At 45.6% G+C, this 19,230-nt stretch overlaps 1 protein-coding gene across 8 annotated transcripts in view; it reads right to left on the reverse strand.

Moving 5' to 3' along the window:
• The window catches only part of LOC118367514 (chondroitin sulfate proteoglycan 5-like), a 40,775-nt gene that overhangs the window by 6,294 nt on the left and 15,251 nt on the right, over nucleotides 1-19,230 (reverse strand). For all 8 annotated transcript variants that reach the window (XM_052494388.1, XM_052494386.1, XM_052494384.1 and 5 more), the window contains exon 3: nucleotides 3,054-3,242. In XM_052494388.1, coding sequence (XP_052350348.1) covers nucleotides 3,054-3,242 — 189 coding nt within the window. The remainder of the gene's footprint in view (nucleotides 1-3,053; nucleotides 3,243-19,230) is intronic.

The following is a 19,230-nucleotide window of genomic DNA, read 5'->3' on the forward strand; positions in this document are numbered from 1 at the left end:
CAGAGGAAGAGGAAGGGACGACAGGGAGGGGACCCAGAGGAAGGGAGGACAGGTAGGGGACCAGAGACAAGAGGAAGGGAGGACAGGGAGGACAGTGAGGACAGGAGGGGACCAGAGACGAGAGGAAGGGAGGGGACCAGAGACGAGAGGAAGGGAGGACAGGGAGGGGACCAGAGACGAGAGGAAGGGAGGACAGGGAGGGGACCAGAGACAAGAGGAAGGGAGGACAGGGGGAGGGGACCAGAGACAAGAGGAAGGGAGGACAGGGAGGGGACCAGAGACGAGAGGAAGGGAGGACAGGGAGGGGACCAGAGACGAGAGGAAGGGGACAGGGAGGACGAGAGGAAGGGAGGAGGGGACCAGAGACGAGAGGAAGGGAGGACAGGGAGGGGACCAGAGACGAGAGGAAGGGAGGAAGGGAGGGGACCAGAGACGAGAGGAAGGGAGGACAGGGAGGGGACCAGAGACGAGAGGAAGGGAGGACAGGGAGGGGACCAGGACGAGAGGAAGGGAGGACAGGAGGGGACCAGAGACGAGAGGAAGGGAGGACAGGGAGGGGACCAGAGACGAGAGGAAGGGAGGAGGGAGGGGACCAGAGACGAGGAGGACAGGGAGGGGAGGGGACCAGAGACGAGAGGAAGGGACGACAGTGAGGGGACCAGAGGAAGGGAGGACAGGGAGGGGACCAGAGACGGGAGGAAGGGAGGACAGGGAGGGGACCAGAGACGAGAGGAAGGGACGACAGTGAGGGGACCAGAGGAAGGGAGGACAGGGAGGACAGTGAGGGGACCAGGGAGAACAGGTAAAAGAGGATTAAACGAGGAGGAAAGTAGGAGTGGTCACATTGTGGAGGAAAAGGAGAGTGTCGATTGGGAGGGGGAGATTGAAAAAGAGGATGCAGCGAGAGGTGGAGAGAAGAGAAAAAAGAGAGATGAACGGAGAATAGGGAGGATTCAAGGACGAGGGGAAAGTATGTAAAAACAGGGGGCAAAGAAGGTGGGGAGAGGAGGAAGGAGGGAGAGAACAAGCAAGAGAGAGCAGTGTTAGTTACAGTATAGTGCAAGTGTAAGACTTCAGTTTGCAGATGACAGACAGACATATACCCTCTGTGATGCAACAAATCAGCTGTGAATCAAAAGTAGACTATAGCTATTTCCACTGAAAGTCAATCCTGGGTTGCATTCAATAGGGCACACTGTATAGCAAAATGTTTTGCAACTGAAAACAAAAATGAGAGGTACTTTCCAAACAGGCAACAATGACTCACCATTGACCTACCATTGAAGCACTGTGATTCACTTTGTGTACCCAATTAAAAACTTGGAGAAACTTGATATCCAAAACAGACTTCCCAAACAGTCATTTGTCATTTTATGTTATTCTCGAAACGTCTGCAGGCTGGAAAGAGTTTCTCAGTCTCTTCTCGATCTCCTTCTCTCCCTCTCCTCATCAGAGAGGGATTGCTAAGCCGTGGCCCAGGAGACAAGGGACTAAAGCCAGGGTGTGTCAGTTTTAATCTGGCTCTTCAGCCAGTACACACTCTCCTCTCTGCAAAGATAACGTTACCTGCATCTCTCTCTCTGTCTCTCTCTCTGCCATTCACTTTCTGCCACCCTTGTCACCCCTCTCGCTTTCTCTCTCTCTTTCCCTCCCTCAATCCCTACTATTTCTCCTTCCCTTTCTCCCCCTTCCTCCCATTCATGACCTCTCTCTTTCCCCACCTTCCCCAGCACCTCTCTCCCTCCATCTCTCTCTCGCTCCATCTTTCTCTCTGCCTCTCTCTCTGACAGGGAAGCATACCTCATCTTGACTGCGGCACATACATTGTGCAGGCCACTGCAATTATCTGCAGCACATGGAGGGAGAGAGAGGTGGGCGTCTCGTGTATACATGAGCCTCATCAGCAGTGTCCTATACACGCGTGCACACGCGTGCACACACCCCCAGGTCGCACAGCTGCATGTAGGTCAACTTCATCTCCCCTGCCTTGTCTCCCCTCCCCTCTCATACACTCCTGATCAGACTGCCCTACTTTCAGCTGGAGCCAGAGCAGCAATGACATCACTATTTTCAGCTAGCACCGCGCGCTAGCCATCAGCACGCTTTCCACCGCACTGACTGCTCCACTTTCCTTCATCATCATCATAATGCTAACATCATCATCCTCAGCTAAGAAATGTGCATTGCTGATGGAAGCATCCACCCTCCTACATGACTTCACTGTTGCTAGGCAAAACGACTAGCGAAGGCACAGCCGCATCTCATACTGCACTCGTTCTATCTATCCTCATCCTGTTCTCTTTCAATGCAAACTCAATCCCTCCCTTTCTCTCTCTCTCTCTCTCTCTCTCTCTCTCTCTCTCTCTCTCTCTCTGCTTTATCTTTTCTCTCTTTCTGCGTTTCTTCTCTCATCTATCTTGTCATCGTGTTTTCCGCCCCCTCCTCTTCCTCCGCATTCCTTCATTGTCTCCTTCGGTCATTTAATATCCTCCCCCCTTTATCTGATCCATCCAATTCTCCCCCTCTGTCTGTTCTATCTATCGCCTCTTCTTGTTTGTGACCCATCCCCCATCCTCCTCTTTCCAGTCCAGCCTCCCTCCCTCCCTCCCTCCCTCCCTCCCTCCCTCCCTCCCTCCCTCCCTCCCTCCCTCCCTCCCTCCCTCCCTCCCTCCCTCCCTCCCTCCCTCCCTCCCTCCCTTCCTCCCTCCCTCCCTCCCTCCCTCCCTCCCTCCCTCCCTCCCTTCCTCCCTCCCTCCCTCCCTCCCTCCCTTCTCTCGAATACTAAATATGATCATTTTAAAAAGTGCAGAAAATGCTAAGCTTTGTTGATAGTGAGTGTCACATACATATGCTGTGAGAATACAAGAGCTGGTTTTTCTAGTCCATAAGCTCACCTGCATTTGCACAGACAGTTTTCCATGGGTTCTATGATCTCTGGTTGCTCTGCCTGGTTTTTCCTGGTTTTCTTACACCTTTGTGCTAACTGGTTTTATCTGGTCCATAGACTCCCCTATATTTGTGCAGGTTTCCCCAGGCCCTCGCTGTAAGTTTACCTGCGTTTGCGCAGCTTGCTGTTCTCGGTCTTGAGCACGTGGAGCTTCTTGGCGAAGCAGACGATGATCATGAAAAGCAGCAGCACCATGAGGGCCGACGCCCCGATGGTCAGACACAGCACCTGGAACTCTGTCACCACCGACTCACAGCGGGAACCCTTGTGCCAGATGTAGTCCTGGACATTACACCTGCATGGAGCAGGAGGGATGGAGAGAGAGAGGGGAGCAAAAAGGAGAGGAGAGAAAAAGAAGAAGAAGAAGAAGAAAGAGGAAGAACAGGAAGATGAAGATGAAGACGAAGAGGGGAAGTAGTAGTAGTGGAAACAATAAGGCGTGTGTAATGGAATACGGAGAGGAAAGAGAAGAGCAGCCAGTGAAAGATATGGTGACAGATGAAATGGCCAGATAAGGGAAGAGTGGAGAAAGGCCATGAGAGAAGCATAAAGGAAATAAATCAAGGATGGAGAGAAAAGAAGGGCGGGTGAGAAATGGAAGAGGGTTTATTTACCAAATAGAACACGTCAACAAAATTGTGTGTGTCTCTGTCTGTGTGTGTGTCTCTGTCTGTGTGTGTGTCTCTGTCTGTGTGTGTGTCTCTGTCTGTGTGTGTGTCTCTGTCTGTGTGTGTGTCTCTGTCTGTGTGTGTGTCTCTGTCTGTGTGTGTGTCTCTGTCTGTGTGTGTGTGCAGGCTCTAAATGATTTAGATTAGGGTGAGGGCAGTACCACTGTGTCATTCATAGTTCAAGCGTGAATGGTTGGCACACATTTACATCCAGTTTGCTCTGTTTAAGAACATCAAGAATTTCTGTTTATAATTATCCCAAGTGCTTCATTATGTGAGTCTGAAAGCTTTCAGGGCTGAATTCAATCCGTATCGCGGAAGTATCGTGGACAATCTCAGATTTGTACTTTTTAAAATTGTACCTTTGTTTAACCCGGTAGGCCAGTTGAGAACAAGTTCTCATTTACAACTGCGACCTGGCCAAGATAAAGCAAAGCAGTGCGACAAAAACAACAAGACAGAGTTACACATTGGCAAACGTTCGATCATACAACACAATAGAAAAATCTATGCGGGAACATTGTCTTTCAATTTAAATGTAGCTGTATCGCGGACCTTCCACGATACTGATGAAATCCAGCCCTGGATGTGGGGTCTAAAAAATGCTCTTCAACATCCCACATATGCAGCCGTGTATATCATTTATGGAAGTGAAATTTCAACTCTTCGTCTAAAACAGACTCTCAGATGCCTTAATTAAGTGTCACCAGCAGGCCGTTAACATGGCTCTATTTGAAGGGATAATGTGATCAGAGAGAAGAAAATAGAACAAAACAAAGAGCCAGAGGCTGTTTTCCACACACACACACACACACACACACACACACACACACACACACACACACACACACACACACACACACACACACACACACACACACACACACACACACACACACACACACACACACACACACACACACACACACACACACACACACCGCCATCTGAGCCCTAGAATCTTTTTTCTCCAGTTTGCCAGTGTACGGTTTCCGCCTGGGGACAAAAATGACAGAGGCAGATGGCTTTTTGTGCTGACTATCTGGCATCTAAATATCTCAGTTCTTAACAAGACTGGAACCTTACTAACCAAATGTGCTGCTTCACATGCTTGTAACCACTACGAGAATGAGTTGTATGGCATGTTGCATAAGAAGACATAGACTCTATAAACTGGGTGGATCACACTGGTTACAAGGGGAAATGGTCATGTCTCTCACTGCTTATAACTTGAATGAAACCACAGTAACCAGATACTATGTATATTCCTGCTGCTACTGTATCTAGAACCTAAAAGGGTTCTTTGGTTGTTCCCACAGGAGAACCCTTTGAAGAACCATTTTTGGTTCCAGGTAGAACCCTTAGGTTCCAGGTTGAATATCTGCACGTGGATTTTAGGGGGAAATCACCACTTACGGATGGACTCACATTCTCTTGGAAGAATTTGAATGTGAAGAGCAACATAAATGCACCTCTCCCTTCCCCTGTTCCCCAAACACAGGCCAAGAGACCTACAGACTCACACAGATGAATGTAAATGCGCAGTATGAATGGAGGTGTGAGTATGGCCTTTGTGATTCACAGTTTCAATTCAGCCCAGTAAGCGGGTGATGGGGGCTCGGGTCCTTACAGCACCACTTCCTGCATCCTGCCCCCTTTCTGTCTGAGCCGAACGTGCCAACCGAGGAGCATTGGCTCCGTGCTAGAGTACTGTATGTTGGTACAAAGAGGTAGTTTATATAGGAAAGAGAGAGATAGAGAGAGAGAGAGAGAGAGAGAGAGAGAGAGAGAGAGAGAGTACATTTAAGGAGAGGGTAAGGAGGATGGTTGGTTGCCATGGTGATCCAGCTGAGTCACACAAGAAGCAGATGCAGCACTGATATGTAATTCCACCGCACACACACACACACACACACACACACACACACACACACACACACACACACACACACACACACACACACACACACACACACACACACACACACACACACACACACACACACACACACACACACACACACACACACACACACACACACACACACACACACACACACACGCACACACACACACACACACACGCACACAAAGCTCTCATGAGACTCTCTCTCGCTTAGTAATCTCTTTATTTCTCATTCTCAATGTCCTCTTACTCCCTCCTTTATCACTCTGCCCCTTGAGTTTCTCCATCGCTCTAATTTATCACTGATTTACCACCTCTTCTTCTCCTCCTCCCACTGTCCTTATGTCTCTCTCTCCCCTTCCGCTCTCCTGCTCTTTGCCAGCTGCCTCCAGCAGACTTTGGTTTTGACATCTTTTAAATGGTGTCCTAAAACAGCAGTCCTAAAAACCCTACAATTTGACTTAAAGATTTTGGTTGCACGTTTTCTCAAGTGTTAAAATCAAACTGAAACAATCCAACTGAAATAAACCCAGTAGAAACATTCACCATGGCTCTTTGTTTGTTTTACCTTAAAAGGCTGGATCTTGCTATGCTTGGTTCTCTCTCTCTGAGCTCCTCGTTTAAACACTCACGACTCCCACAGCTTTACCCTAACCAGTTACCCAGTGTAACCACAGAGCCTTCCCTCCCTACCCCATCATTAACTCAATTAAGATTTACCACAACCCCCAATCGCAACCAAATACAGCCCTCTAACCCAGTGACACAATGGAATTACCCGAACCTGAGCCACATCACAAATCCCCTCAATATTAACTTGATTAGGCTTGTAAAGGCTGCTCGACTGCCAACTCCCCCGGGATAGATACCCTAACCTGGCCAAGAGGAGGGGGGCACAGATGGGACGCCCCCCTACTGGGAGGCCCCCCACAATGTTGTGGGATGACGTTGACGGGGGATGAGGGTAGATGGGGGATAGGAAGGAAAGGGGGTTGGGGGAAGGTTAGTGGGGGGTACTGTACAAAGGGAAGGAGAACGAGGGATAATGAAAGGGTAATGGAGTGTAAATGGAGGGGAGGATCAGCAACGTTAATCAGAGCCCAGCATGACTGTCACAACATTGAGCAGTGTTTCCCCTAGTTTAACAACTAGAGCCCCAGCTTAGTCGACCCCCGAATCGATACTAAAATAGTAAATTGAAACTCATTTAATTGACAAATGAATGTGTGGAAAGTCATTAGGTGGGTTGCACCATGATCAGGAAAGTGTTATCGATAGAGGAAACAAAACAGTCAAACTATCACCCATATGTCTCCTCTGGCAATACAAAACCCATCACCCTGCTGGGTAATGCTTTACCTGGCCCCTAGCGTCATAACACATTATGACACGGCCATAACCATGTCATAACAGCTGACCATAACTTGTTATAGCCTGCCATAATATGGTCATAACACTGTCATGACAAATACATTTAGACCTGTTGTGATATATATTGCGTTATTTTATGACTGGTTATGACACCTACATAAGAGTGTCAAAACTCACTCCATTACACCATAGCTGACTTGGCAACAGTATTTTTATGTTATATAATATTTTCAGAAATTGGCCATATTAAATTATCATTGTAATTGCGCACACATTGATGTCAGACATGCACCTACCCCAATGCTCTGTTGCTGATGACTGGGATGAATGCAGGAGTAGATTTTCAGAGCAGGACAAGACACCCTCTTTTTAACTGATGACTGACACAAGGGCATGTACGTGATAGGCCTATGGTTATAATCCTTAGTCCAGGTAAAGTGACGCAGGATGGTCATAATGCTTCACGACAGTGTCAAAAAGTGTATTTCTTTAGTCCAGGTAAAGTGACGCGGGATGGTCATAATGCTACACGACAGTGTCAAAAAGTGTATTTCTTTAGTCCAAGTAAAGTGACGCAGGATGGTCATAATGCTACACGACAGTGTCAAAAAGTGTATTTCTTTAGTCCAGGTAAAGTGACGCAGGATGGTCATAATGCTACACGACAGTGTCAAAAAGTGTATTTCTTTAGTCCAAGTAAAGTGACGCAGGATGGTCATAATGCTACACGACAGTGTCAAAAAGTGTATTTCTTTAGTCCAGGTAAAGTGACGCAGGATGGTCATAATGCTACACGACAGTGTCAAAAAGTGTATTTCTTTAGTCCAGGTAAAGTGACGCAGGATGGTCATAATGCTTCACGACAGTGTCAAAAAGTGTATTTCTTTAGTCCATGTAAAGTGACGCAGGATGGTCATAATGCTTCACGACAGTGTCAAAAAGTGTATTTCTTTAGTCCAAGTAAAGTGACGCAGGATGGTCATAATGCTACACGACAGTGTCAAAAAGTGTATTTCTTTAGTCCAGGTAAAGTGACGCAGGATGGTCATAATGCTACACGACAGTGTCAAAAAGTGTATTTCTTTAGTCCAGGTAAAGTGACGCAGGATGGTCATAATGCTTCACGACAGTGTCAAAAAGTGTATTTCTTTAGTCCAAGTAAAGTGACGCAGGATGGTCATAATTTATCTTGGCGGTGTCATAAAGTGTATTTTCTACAAGTTCTTTAAGATACGACAAAAGAAACATGACTGTAAAGAAATCATTACTTCAGCAACAACAACAGATTTAAGGAACCAATTTTCAAAAAGGAAACTTCTTCGCTGTGCCACTCGGGAGGCCTCGACTAACCATTTCTGTATGGACCTTGCTTTGTGAACTGGGGCATTGTCATGTTGAAACAGGAAAGGGCCTTCCCCAAACTGTTGCCACAAATTTGGAAGCACAGATAAGTCTAGAATGTCACTGTATGCAGTAGCGTTAAGATTTCCTTTCACGGGAACTAAGGGGTCTATGCCGAACCATGAAAAACAGCCCCAGACAATTATTCTTCCTCCACTAAACTCTACAGTTGGCACTATGCGTTGGGGCAGGTAGCGTTCTCCTGGCATCCACCAAACCCAGATTCATCCGTCGGACTGCCAGATGGTGAAGCGTGATTCATCACTCCAGAGAACGCGTTTCCACTGCTCCAGAGTCCAATAGCGGCGAGCTTTACACCACTCCAGCCGACGATTGGCATTGCGCATGGTGATCTTAGGCTTGTGTGCGGCTGCTCGGCCATGGAAACCCATTTCATGAAGCTCCCAACAGACAGTTCTTGCGCTGACGTTGCTTCTAGAAGCAGTTTGGAGCTTGGTAGTGAGTGTTGCAACTGAGGTCTGACAATTTTTACGTGCGAAGCGCTTCAGCACTCGACGGTCACATTCTGTGAGCTTGTGTGGCCTACCACTTTGCGTCTGAGCCGTTCTTACTCCTAGACGTTTTCACTTCACAATGACAGTACTTACAACTGACTGGGGCAGCTCTAGCAGGGCAGAAATTTGACGAACTGTCTTGTTGGAAAGGTGGCATCCTATGACGGTGCCACGTTGAAAGTCACTGAGCTCTTCATTAAGGCCATTCTACTGCAAATGTTTGTCTATGGAGATTGCATGGCCGTGTGTTCGATTTTATACACCTGTCAGCAACTGGTTTGGCTGAAATCCACTAATTTGAAGGGGTGTCCACATACATTTGTATATAAAGTGAATGTCACAGGTGTAAATATATGGATCATGACAGTGTTATGACCATATTATTACAGGTTATGACCGTGTCATAACAGGTTATGACGCTAGATGTCAAGTAAAGTGTTACCAAATACCGTCCTCCCCATAGTGTGATAACAATGCCATGAACCCTAATTTGAAATACCTGTAGTACATCTGCCCCATGTTCCATTTAACAGCTGTGTGTGTGTGTGTGTGTGTGTGTGTGTGTGTGTGTGTGTGTGTGTGTGTGTGTGTGTGTGTGTGTGTGTGTGTGTGTGTGTGTGTGTGTGTGTGTGTGTGTGTGTCTACTGCCACGGAATGGCTCATCGTATACATTGGACTACCTTACTGTGTCCGTGTTTGTGTGGGTCTGTGTGTTTGGGTCTGTGTGTTTTCCCTGATCTGAGCCCTCTCACTAGATCTTCATGTCCTGTGTCTGACCTCTTGACCTCTTGAATGACTCTGTGCTCTCTTACTTCTGCTTATTGGTGGAGGGGGTCTTAATATAGCCATAATCCTAGAGGAGAGGGAGTGTGTGCGTGCGTGCGTATGTGTGTGCGTGCACATGCATATTTATTTGTGTGTATACTTGTCATAATGCGACCCAAAATTTTAAATCGCCATGATTACATGGGACTCCTGGTGGTAATACCTCTTCTTAATTATATCAAGCTGCAGGACACACACACACACTAAAACACAGCTATAACTGTATACACACACACACACACACACACACACACACACACACACACACACACACACACACACACACACACAGAGAGAGAGTTAATTTAACCTGGCTCGTCCTGATCTGTTTCCATACTGGCAGGCAGGACGAGCTCTGACTCATTTTCTCTCCTTCGGTCCCTCCTACTTTTTTCTCTCTTTCTCTGCAATGTCTATCTCCATCCATCTCTCTCTCTCTCTTTCCCTCCTACACTCCATTTTACAGTGTTGTCCTCAGTCCTCCAGCTTTGGGGGTAATTATAAAAAATGTTAGCACTCTCAGGTCATGTCAGTTAGGACAGTAGAGAGAGGTAAACTATTGACAACGTTAGGTAGATCAAACATTCAAATTAGAACCACTTCATATCCACACACGTGTAGAATGCAAATGCTTACAGTGAACACATACATAGCAGGACATGGCTTTGTCGGTAAACCCCAGAGAGAGATGTGGAGGGCAGACACAACCAACTACTTGTTGGAGTATGTTATAACAGAGGGCAGAGCCCTTTGCATTCATCTCACTGTAATTCAATTGGGCTGGTGTATGAATCAGCCCCAGTTCACCATTACACACACAGACGCACACAAACTAAAATTGTGCCAGAGCTCCACTGACCCATATTGCTTCTTACTCCAACCTCAGACAGAAGTTGGACTGTCCCTCAGTGTAACACAGATCTTCACTGACTCAGTCCAACAGTCTCGTGGGACAGTGTCATCTAACATGGACTTCTCACAGACATCAAAATCAATGTACGTTAGTGCATTGTTTACTGTTTGTTTATGGTTTACTATGATCTCTTTAAGCCCACCAAAGACCTTGTCTTCTATAAGTGCAGTGATAACCATTTGCATTTGAGTCATTTATCAGATGCTCTTATGCAGAGTGACTTACAGAAGCAATTAGGGTTAAGTGCCTTGCTCAAGGGCACATTAACAGACTTTTCAACTAATCGGCTCAGGGATTTGGAACTAGCGATCTTTCGTTTATTGGCCCAACGCTCTTAACCACTACCCGCCGCCACATTGCTGTAATATCCTAGTTAAGTTTTATGGGAGTGATTTGCGATATTGCTCTTGGCTTTCCAATGATTATAAACCAGTATAAAGGATGAGACCAATCTCTGCAAAGATTGGGCATCTGCCATCTCAATCACACACCTCATCTCTGGCCATTAGGCCTGCTGGGAGATTACCCACTGCTGACCTGCCACAGGAAACTGTCAGAGTCAAGAGGTCAGGGTCAAGATCACTCAACAGTTGAACTGTGTAGCTGCACACTGGTGAGAAACTGTGTGTCTGCGGGGGGAGGAGAACAGAGGGTCATAATGTCATGATTAGGGCCTTGAGTTGGGAGAGGTTCTATTGGGTTCATGGTAAAAGCAAAACATATGTGTGTGTGTGTGTGTGTGTGTGTGTGTGTGTGTGTGTGTGTGTGTGTGTGTGTGTGTGTGTGTGTGTGTGTGTGTGTGTGTGTGTGTGTGTGTGTGTGTGTGTGTGTGTGTGTGTGTGTGTGTGTGTGTGTGTGTGTGTGTGTGTGTGTGTGTGTGTGTGTGTGTGTGCGTACCTGCATGTGTGTGTGTGTCTCAACTTGAGTGTGTGAGCTCTCCTGTCGTGTGAACATAATCCCGTTGGCATGGCGACCCTGTCTGTTCGATACATCTGTGCCAGCTCTCATTGCCATCATCATCTCCATCAACACTAGTCAGGAGGCGATGGTCATCCAGGGACTAACTACCACACATACATTTGCAGGCTAATCCACACAGATGTTTGCTAATTTCTGATCTCTCACTGCTGATTGGTTAGTTCGGTGAGTTACAGGATTAAGGGAAATAAATATCTTGGCATAGATCTGCATAATGACCGGCAGAATGGTTTTATAACAATGGGTTGGATGAGTTTGGGGAGGAGGGGGTTTTGTTGAAGGAAGGGCCTTAGACAGAGGTACTGCTGTGCCCCTCAACAGTTTAAACATCTAGAGATGTAGTGCTCCATTCCATTTAAACTCAAGCTAATACACAAAATTGAATCAGACATGGGATTTGAAACCCTTTCTGAATCCCAATCTACATATTGGGAAGGTTTCATTTCAAATGCCATTGTTGGGTTCTGATTTCTTGACTTCTTGACTTGACTTGAAATATATTTATTCCTTTCACTGAGGGAGAGAGGGTAATTTATATTATTTACATAATGTCAAGCTATGGGAAAGGGAATATTTAATGGTGTTGAATGCCCTGTATCTATCCTGACTTTCTGGTGAGGCCTGATCAATCTCACTAGAAATGATCGAAACAGGTGGAATTGAATTATAAAATGAATGAGAAACACTAGTCTCTATTATGTTTTACCGTTACTTTATGGGATAACATTATTTCCTTATGGAGTTATCAAGAGTTGTAATTCTACGTTGATTGGTTATTCGAAATAGTTTATTTTTTATTTAACATGTTGTTCTTGAATCACGATGTGAATCATGTGTTCAAAGGGGAAATTAACTTTTTTGTACTTCCGGCGCCGACAGAGATGGCCGCCTCGCTTCGCATTCCTAGGAAACTATGCAGTTTTTTGTTTTTTTACGTGTTATTTCTTACATTGGTACCCAAGGTCATCTTAGGTTTCATTACATACAGTCGAGAAGAACTACTGAACATAAGAGCAGCGTCAACTCACCATCAGTACGACCAAGAATATGACTTTCGCGAAGCGGATCCTGTGTTCTGCCTTTCACCCAGGACAAAGGAATGGATCCGAGCCGGTGACCCCAAAAAACTACTTCGAAAAAGGGGAAAACGAAGCGGTCTTCTGGTCAGACTCCGGAGACGGGCACATCGTGCACCACTCCCTAGCATTCTCCTCGCCAATGTCCAGTCTCTTGACAACAAGGTTGATGAAATCCAAGCAAGGGTAGCATTCCAGAGGGACATCAGAGACTGTAACGTTCTTTGCTTCACGGAAACATGGCTCACTGGAGAGACGCTATCGAAGACGGTGCAGCCAGCTGGTTTCTCCACGCATCGCGCCGACAGAAACAAACATCTTTCTGGTAAGAAGAGGGGCGGGGGCGTATGCTTTATGGTTAACGTGACGTGGTGTGGCCACAACAACATACAGGAACTCAAGTCCTTCTGTTCACCTGATTTAGAATTCCTCACAATCAAATGTAGACCGCATTATCTACCAAGGGAATTCTCTTCGATTATAATCACAGCCGTATATATTCCCCCCCAAGCAGACACATCAATGGCTCTGAACGAACTTTATTTGACTCTTTGCAAACTGGAATCCATATATCCGGAGGCTGCATTCATTGTAGCTGGGGATTTTAACAAGGCTAATCTGAAAACAAGACTCCCTAAATTTTATCAGCATATCGATTGCGCAACCAGGGCTGGAAAAACCTTGGATCATTGCTATTCCAACTTCCGCGACGCATATAAGGCCCTGCCCCGCCCTCCTTTCGGAAAAGCTGACCACGACATTTTGTTGATCCCTGCCTACAGACAGAAACTAAAACAAGAAGCTCCTGCGCTGAGGTCTGTTCAACGCTGGTCCGACCAATCTGATTCCACACTCCAAGACTGCTTCCATCACGTGGACTGGGATATGTTCCGTACTGCGTCAGACAACAACATTGACGAATACGCTGATTCGGTGTGCGAGTTCATTAGAACGTGTGTTGAAGATGTCGTTCCCATAGCAACGATTAAAATATTCCCAAACCAGAAACCGTAGATTGATGGCAGCATTCGCGTGAAACTGAAAGCGCGGACTACTGCTTTTAATCAGGGCAAGGTGACTGGAAACATGACCGAATACAAACAGTGTAACTATTCCCTCCGCAAGGCAATCCCCTCCACCCTACCTGACACCCTAGACCCACTCCAATTTGCTTACCGCCCAAATAGGTCCACAGACGATGCAATCTCAACCACACTGCACACTGCCCTAACCCATCTGGACAAGATGAATACCTATGTGAGAATGCTGTTCATCGACTACAGCCCGGAATTTAACACCATAGTGCCCTCAATGCTCGTCATCAAGCTCGAGACCCTGGGTTTCAACCCCGCCCTGTGCAACTGGGTACTGGACTTCCTGACGGGCCGCCCCCAGGTGGTGAGGGTAGGCAACAACATCTCCACCCCGCTGATCCTCAACACTGGGGCCCCACAAGGGTGCGTTCTGAGCCCTCTCCTGTACTCCCTGTTCACCCACGACTGCGTGGCCACGCACGCCTCCAACTCAATCATCAAGTTTGCGGACGACACAACAGTGGTAGGCTTGATTACCAACAACGACGAGACGGCCTACAGGGAGGAGGTGAGGGCCTTCTGAGTGTGGTTTCAGGAAAATAACCTCACACTCAACGTCAACAAAACTAGGAGATGATTGTGGACTTCAGGAAATAGAACATCCCCCTATCCACATCGATGGAACAGTAGTGGAGAGGGTAGTAAGTTTTAAGTTCCTCGGCGTACACATCACAGACAAACTGAATTGGTCCACCCACACAGACAGCATCGTGAAGAAGGCGCAGCAGCGCCTCTTCAACCTCAGGAGGCTGAAGAAATTCGGCTTGTCACCAAAAGCACTCACAAACTTCTACAGATGCACAATCGAGAGCATCCTGTCGGGCTGTATCACCGCCTGGTACGGCTACTGCTCCGCCCACAACCGTAAGTCTCTCCAGAGGGTAGTGAGGTCTGCACAACGCATCACTGGGGGCAAACTACCTGCCCTCCAGGACACCTACACCACCCGATGTCACAGGAAGGCCATAAAGATCATCAAGGACAACAACCACCCGAGCCACTGCCTGTTCACCCCGCTATCATCCAGAAGTCGAGGTCAGTACAGGTGCATCAAAGCTGGGACCGAGAGACTGAAAAACAGCTTCTATCTCAAGGCCATCAGACCACTAACATTGAGTGGCTGCTGCCAACACACTGACTCAACTCCAGCCACTTTAATAATGGGAATTGATGGGAAATTATGTAAAATATATCACTAGCCACTTTAAACAATGCTACCTAATATAATGTTTACATACCCTACATTATTCATCTCATATGTATATGTATATACTGTACTCTCTATCATCTACTGCATCCTTATGTAATACATGTATCACTAGCCACTTTAACTATGCCACTTTGTTTACATACTCATCTCATATGTATATACTGCACTCTATACCATCTACTGTATCTTGCCTATGCCGCTCTGTACCATCACTCATTCATATATCTTTATGTACATATTCTTTATCCCCTTACACTTGTGTCTATAAGGTAGTAGTTTTGGAATTGTTAGTTAGATTACTTGTTGGTTATTACGGCATTGTCGGAACTAGAAGCACAAGCATTTCGCTACACTTGCACTAACATCTGCTAACCATGTGTATGTGACAAATAACATTTGATTTGATTTGAAATTACTAGTTCCCTGGGGCCCTGCTTTTTGGGTAAATATACAAATGTATTTTGTTCAGTCTGCATATAGAAGGAAAAATATATGTTAATGTATATTGTGTTATTGACTGTTTGTTTTGTTAATTCCATGTGTAACTCTGTGTTGTTGTTTGTGTTGCACTGCTTTGCTTTATCTTGGCCAGGTCACAGTTGTAAATGAGAACTTGTTCTCAACTAGCCTACCTGGTTAAATAAAGGTGAAATAAAAATGTAATAAAAATGAGTCCTGAGATGGCGCATGTGGAGTGAGCGATGAGAGTGACAACATACAAACGTCTCTCATGCTCCTGGTGTACTGGTGGGAGAAAGGAACCAGACTGAATGGTGGTAGCGGCTCAGGTGAGAGACTCGTGTACGTGGGAAAAACTGATGCATCTATTTGGACATTGAAATCGGGGCATTATCAAGTGCCATCAAACGTGACAGGCAAGAGTTACATGTTGGGAAGATGAACTGTAATGCTATCTGAAGAAGAGACGCTAGAATGTTAAGTGCCTGGAGAACAGGGGGGGGGGGTCAACCGTGCCCGTAATTGTTTAATTGGGGTATCAGGTTTATTGCGGAAGGTCTACACTCTACGAACAATTTAGATAAGAAAGCATTGAGATACCAATCTTTCAGTACCATGCCACTCGCGACAGGAACACAGGGACAAAGGGGGGCTGTAATGAGAAGAGTTATTACCGGCAATAAAAGGTCCCGTTTATAAATGTACATTCTAACCGTGATGATGTGTGCTAGGTTGAGAAACTCGAATTTGAGCGATAGACTAAAGCACTAAGGACTATTATTCTAAATTTGGGTTGGATAATTTATAAAATGTTTTAGTTATGATTCAGATACCTTCGACAGGGAGGTTGTTAGAGAACTCACTGGATGATGGCTTCGTTCAACAATTAAGGTTTTTTGTTTATTTTGTTTTACCATGTCATCAGACTTTTTATGTTAAATCTCATCAATACATATAGATTGCTGGATGTTACGGGACAATTAATGGCATACAAGGCCCATAGTCTGTGTCTTGTGTTAACACCCAAGGATGAAAATGAAGCTGACGGGCATGGAGACCAGCATCACATGGGCATAGAACGTAATGGATAGACGGTTCTTTCCCCAGTCTTAGACGCATCAAGGGTGGTGTGAAATTATTGTATTTTCTCTCTTCCCTGCTTAAGTCAATATGTTTTTAGGTTTCGTGGAACATAAGAGTGATCATTGTTCCAGAGGAGGGACTGAGGTATATTGACTAATTGATTTGACATTGTTTTAGTATGGTTATAACTTTAGAAGTGCATTAGGAGTAGTGACCATTGTGTTATGGGTTTGATTGAATGACTTATGTGCAAATGTATCTGTAGCAGAAACCTGGTACACATGAGGCCTGTGTTTGAGACATAATGTTTACATAAGGCTGTTAAGTGGGATGGAATGTGACTGGGGTGGAGACCTGTGGGGTCTCATAAATAAAGGTTGTGGTGACAGAGTGGTATCATTCTCAGAGATGTCTTTTGTGACAGGAGATAGCTCGTAGGATAGGGAGGACAGCTAACTGTACACAATATATTATGAAATTCAGTTGAAAGTTAAGCATACCCAGATCATGGTGAGAGTTGCAGAGATAGTGTTGGCATTTCAGACACTATTGTCAACTTTCAAAAAACCTGTGTCTCAGAGTTTTGTTAGGTTGAATATTCTTCCAACGTCATTCATCTCTATCCCATTTTATAACAGCCAGAGAACACTTGACAAATTCCATGCAGTAGTTATTCTCACGGCAGTCACTGTAGGGGCAGTAATTAAAGGGGGCTAAAGTAACAGCATGGAATTGGACTACAGTGCAAATTAGTGAATTTGAGGTATGCATAGTGCAGTGTCAGTAATAGCAGGGGTTACTTTAGTAGAATTGTTGGGATATAATTTTATGAGGACTCATGCCACATGGCTTGGTAGCTGGTACCTGGGAGACCGATGAGGTTATCGGGGGGTTATTCACGTCACAAATTAGTGATCTTGCCATAAGGGGAGAGTTGTCAGGAAATGACCCGTGCGTTGCAGTGTGTATATTCCCAGGTGAAAGCGGCACATGAGGAGCAGGAGATAACCAAGGGTACGGACTGAGTTCTGGAGATTGAGTGTACATCAAGATACACCAGGCGGGACAGCGTTGGTCTGGTCCACACACAGTACTCCTTTCAGCACCTGCAGCAGTAAAGATCGTCATGTCTCTTCTCGGTGAGTTCACACTTCTCACGTTAAATGAGATCCAGCTGCATAATGGGTGAGCGTGAAGACGCCTTGATAGAGGAAGCGAAGCTAATGAGAGAGAGAAAGACTAGATTTTACTGTAGACATACAGATGGGTTGGGTCTGGGAGCTACTTTAACCACCATAGTTAGGTTGGGTTAGTTGCTTTATTGGTTAATGCATCATATAAAAGGATAGATGTTGGGGTAATTGTCAGAGGTGTGGACTCGAGTCACATGAGTGGGACTCGAGTCAGACTCGAGTCACAAATATGATGACTTGCAACTCGACTTTGACTTTAACACCAATGACTCGTGACTTGACTTGGACTTGAGCCGTATGACTCGACCTGATACCCTCCCAAAGCCCAAATATTAAAAATTATACTATTAAAAAAGATTGTCAGCGCATCAACTCTTCATTTAACGGATTACAGTTAGAATCGGACAACAGCCAATCAAATTGTGCCAGCTGAGAAAAGGTTGTGCGTGGCAGTGCAGAGGAACGTCGGAGGGTGAATTCAGATGGAGCCTTTGGAAAGATAATACCCAAAATTATTTTTGGGGATATAAAGACGACGCTGTATCAACAAAAAATTGATTTTAATTAGCAAAATATGCAGGAAGAAAATTACAGATGGAGGCGCAACAATTTCCAACTTTGTTCGACATTTGAAGTTGCACAAAGAATGGTATGTCGTGGCTAATATAGCCGACAGCTATATATTTTATTACTTTACTAGTATCATGTAGGCTAATGTAATGTTATATCAATGAGCCTCTACACAGTCAGTCAGTGTGGGAACGTGATCATTGCACCCAAGATGGAGCTACAACTGGTTAGGCAGTTGGTAGCCTAAATCCTGCCTGATGTTACTGCTGTTCCTAAAACCATTGACATACGTTAGCCTACTGTAACCACAGAGTGAGAGAGAGAGAGAGAGAGAGAGAGAGAGAGAGAGAGAGAGAGAGAGAGAGAGAGAGAGAGAGAGAGAGAGAGAGAGAGAGAGAGAGAGAGAGAGAGAGAGAGAGAGAGAGAGATGTCAAGAGAGAGAGAGAGGGAGAGTGTTTGTGTGAGTTAAGGTTGGGCGATTGTGTACAAGCCTACATCGTGCACGATCGCGCCCCATAGCGATCCTCGATAGTCGATCACTACTGGGGGTCTTTTCACGGCTACCCATATATTTCCATGGAAATATAAAGTTTAATAGGAAAGTAATAAATATATAGATGACTTGACTTGATACTTGACGGTCTTGACTTGAGACTTGACTCGGACTTGCCTGTCTTGACTTGGGACTTGACTCGCACTTGCCTGTCTTGACTTGAGACTTGACTCGGACTTGCCTGGGGGTCATTTATAACAAAGGGTTAAATATCAGTGCTTGTGTGAATGTCTTTTGTCTGTACAGCTGTTTGACCCTTTGGGATGAATAAACTTTCATAGTGGCCGTCGAGTTCTTCTTACTCTGATAATTAGAACCTAACACCATGTTACCTGATGTGATGGATGAATCAATGCCGCTCGTTTGATGGTTGAGGCAGAATACCACAAGATTTGTCTGTCTAACATCTTATTCCAACCAACCAGCCCCTCCTCCCCCATCCACCCCAGTAACCGTATTAATCCTCAA

The sequence above is a fragment of the Oncorhynchus keta genome, chromosome 34 (genome assembly GCF_023373465.1).
Source record: "Oncorhynchus keta strain PuntledgeMale-10-30-2019 chromosome 34, Oket_V2, whole genome shotgun sequence".
Classification (NCBI taxonomy): domain Eukaryota; kingdom Metazoa; phylum Chordata; class Actinopteri; order Salmoniformes; family Salmonidae; genus Oncorhynchus; species Oncorhynchus keta.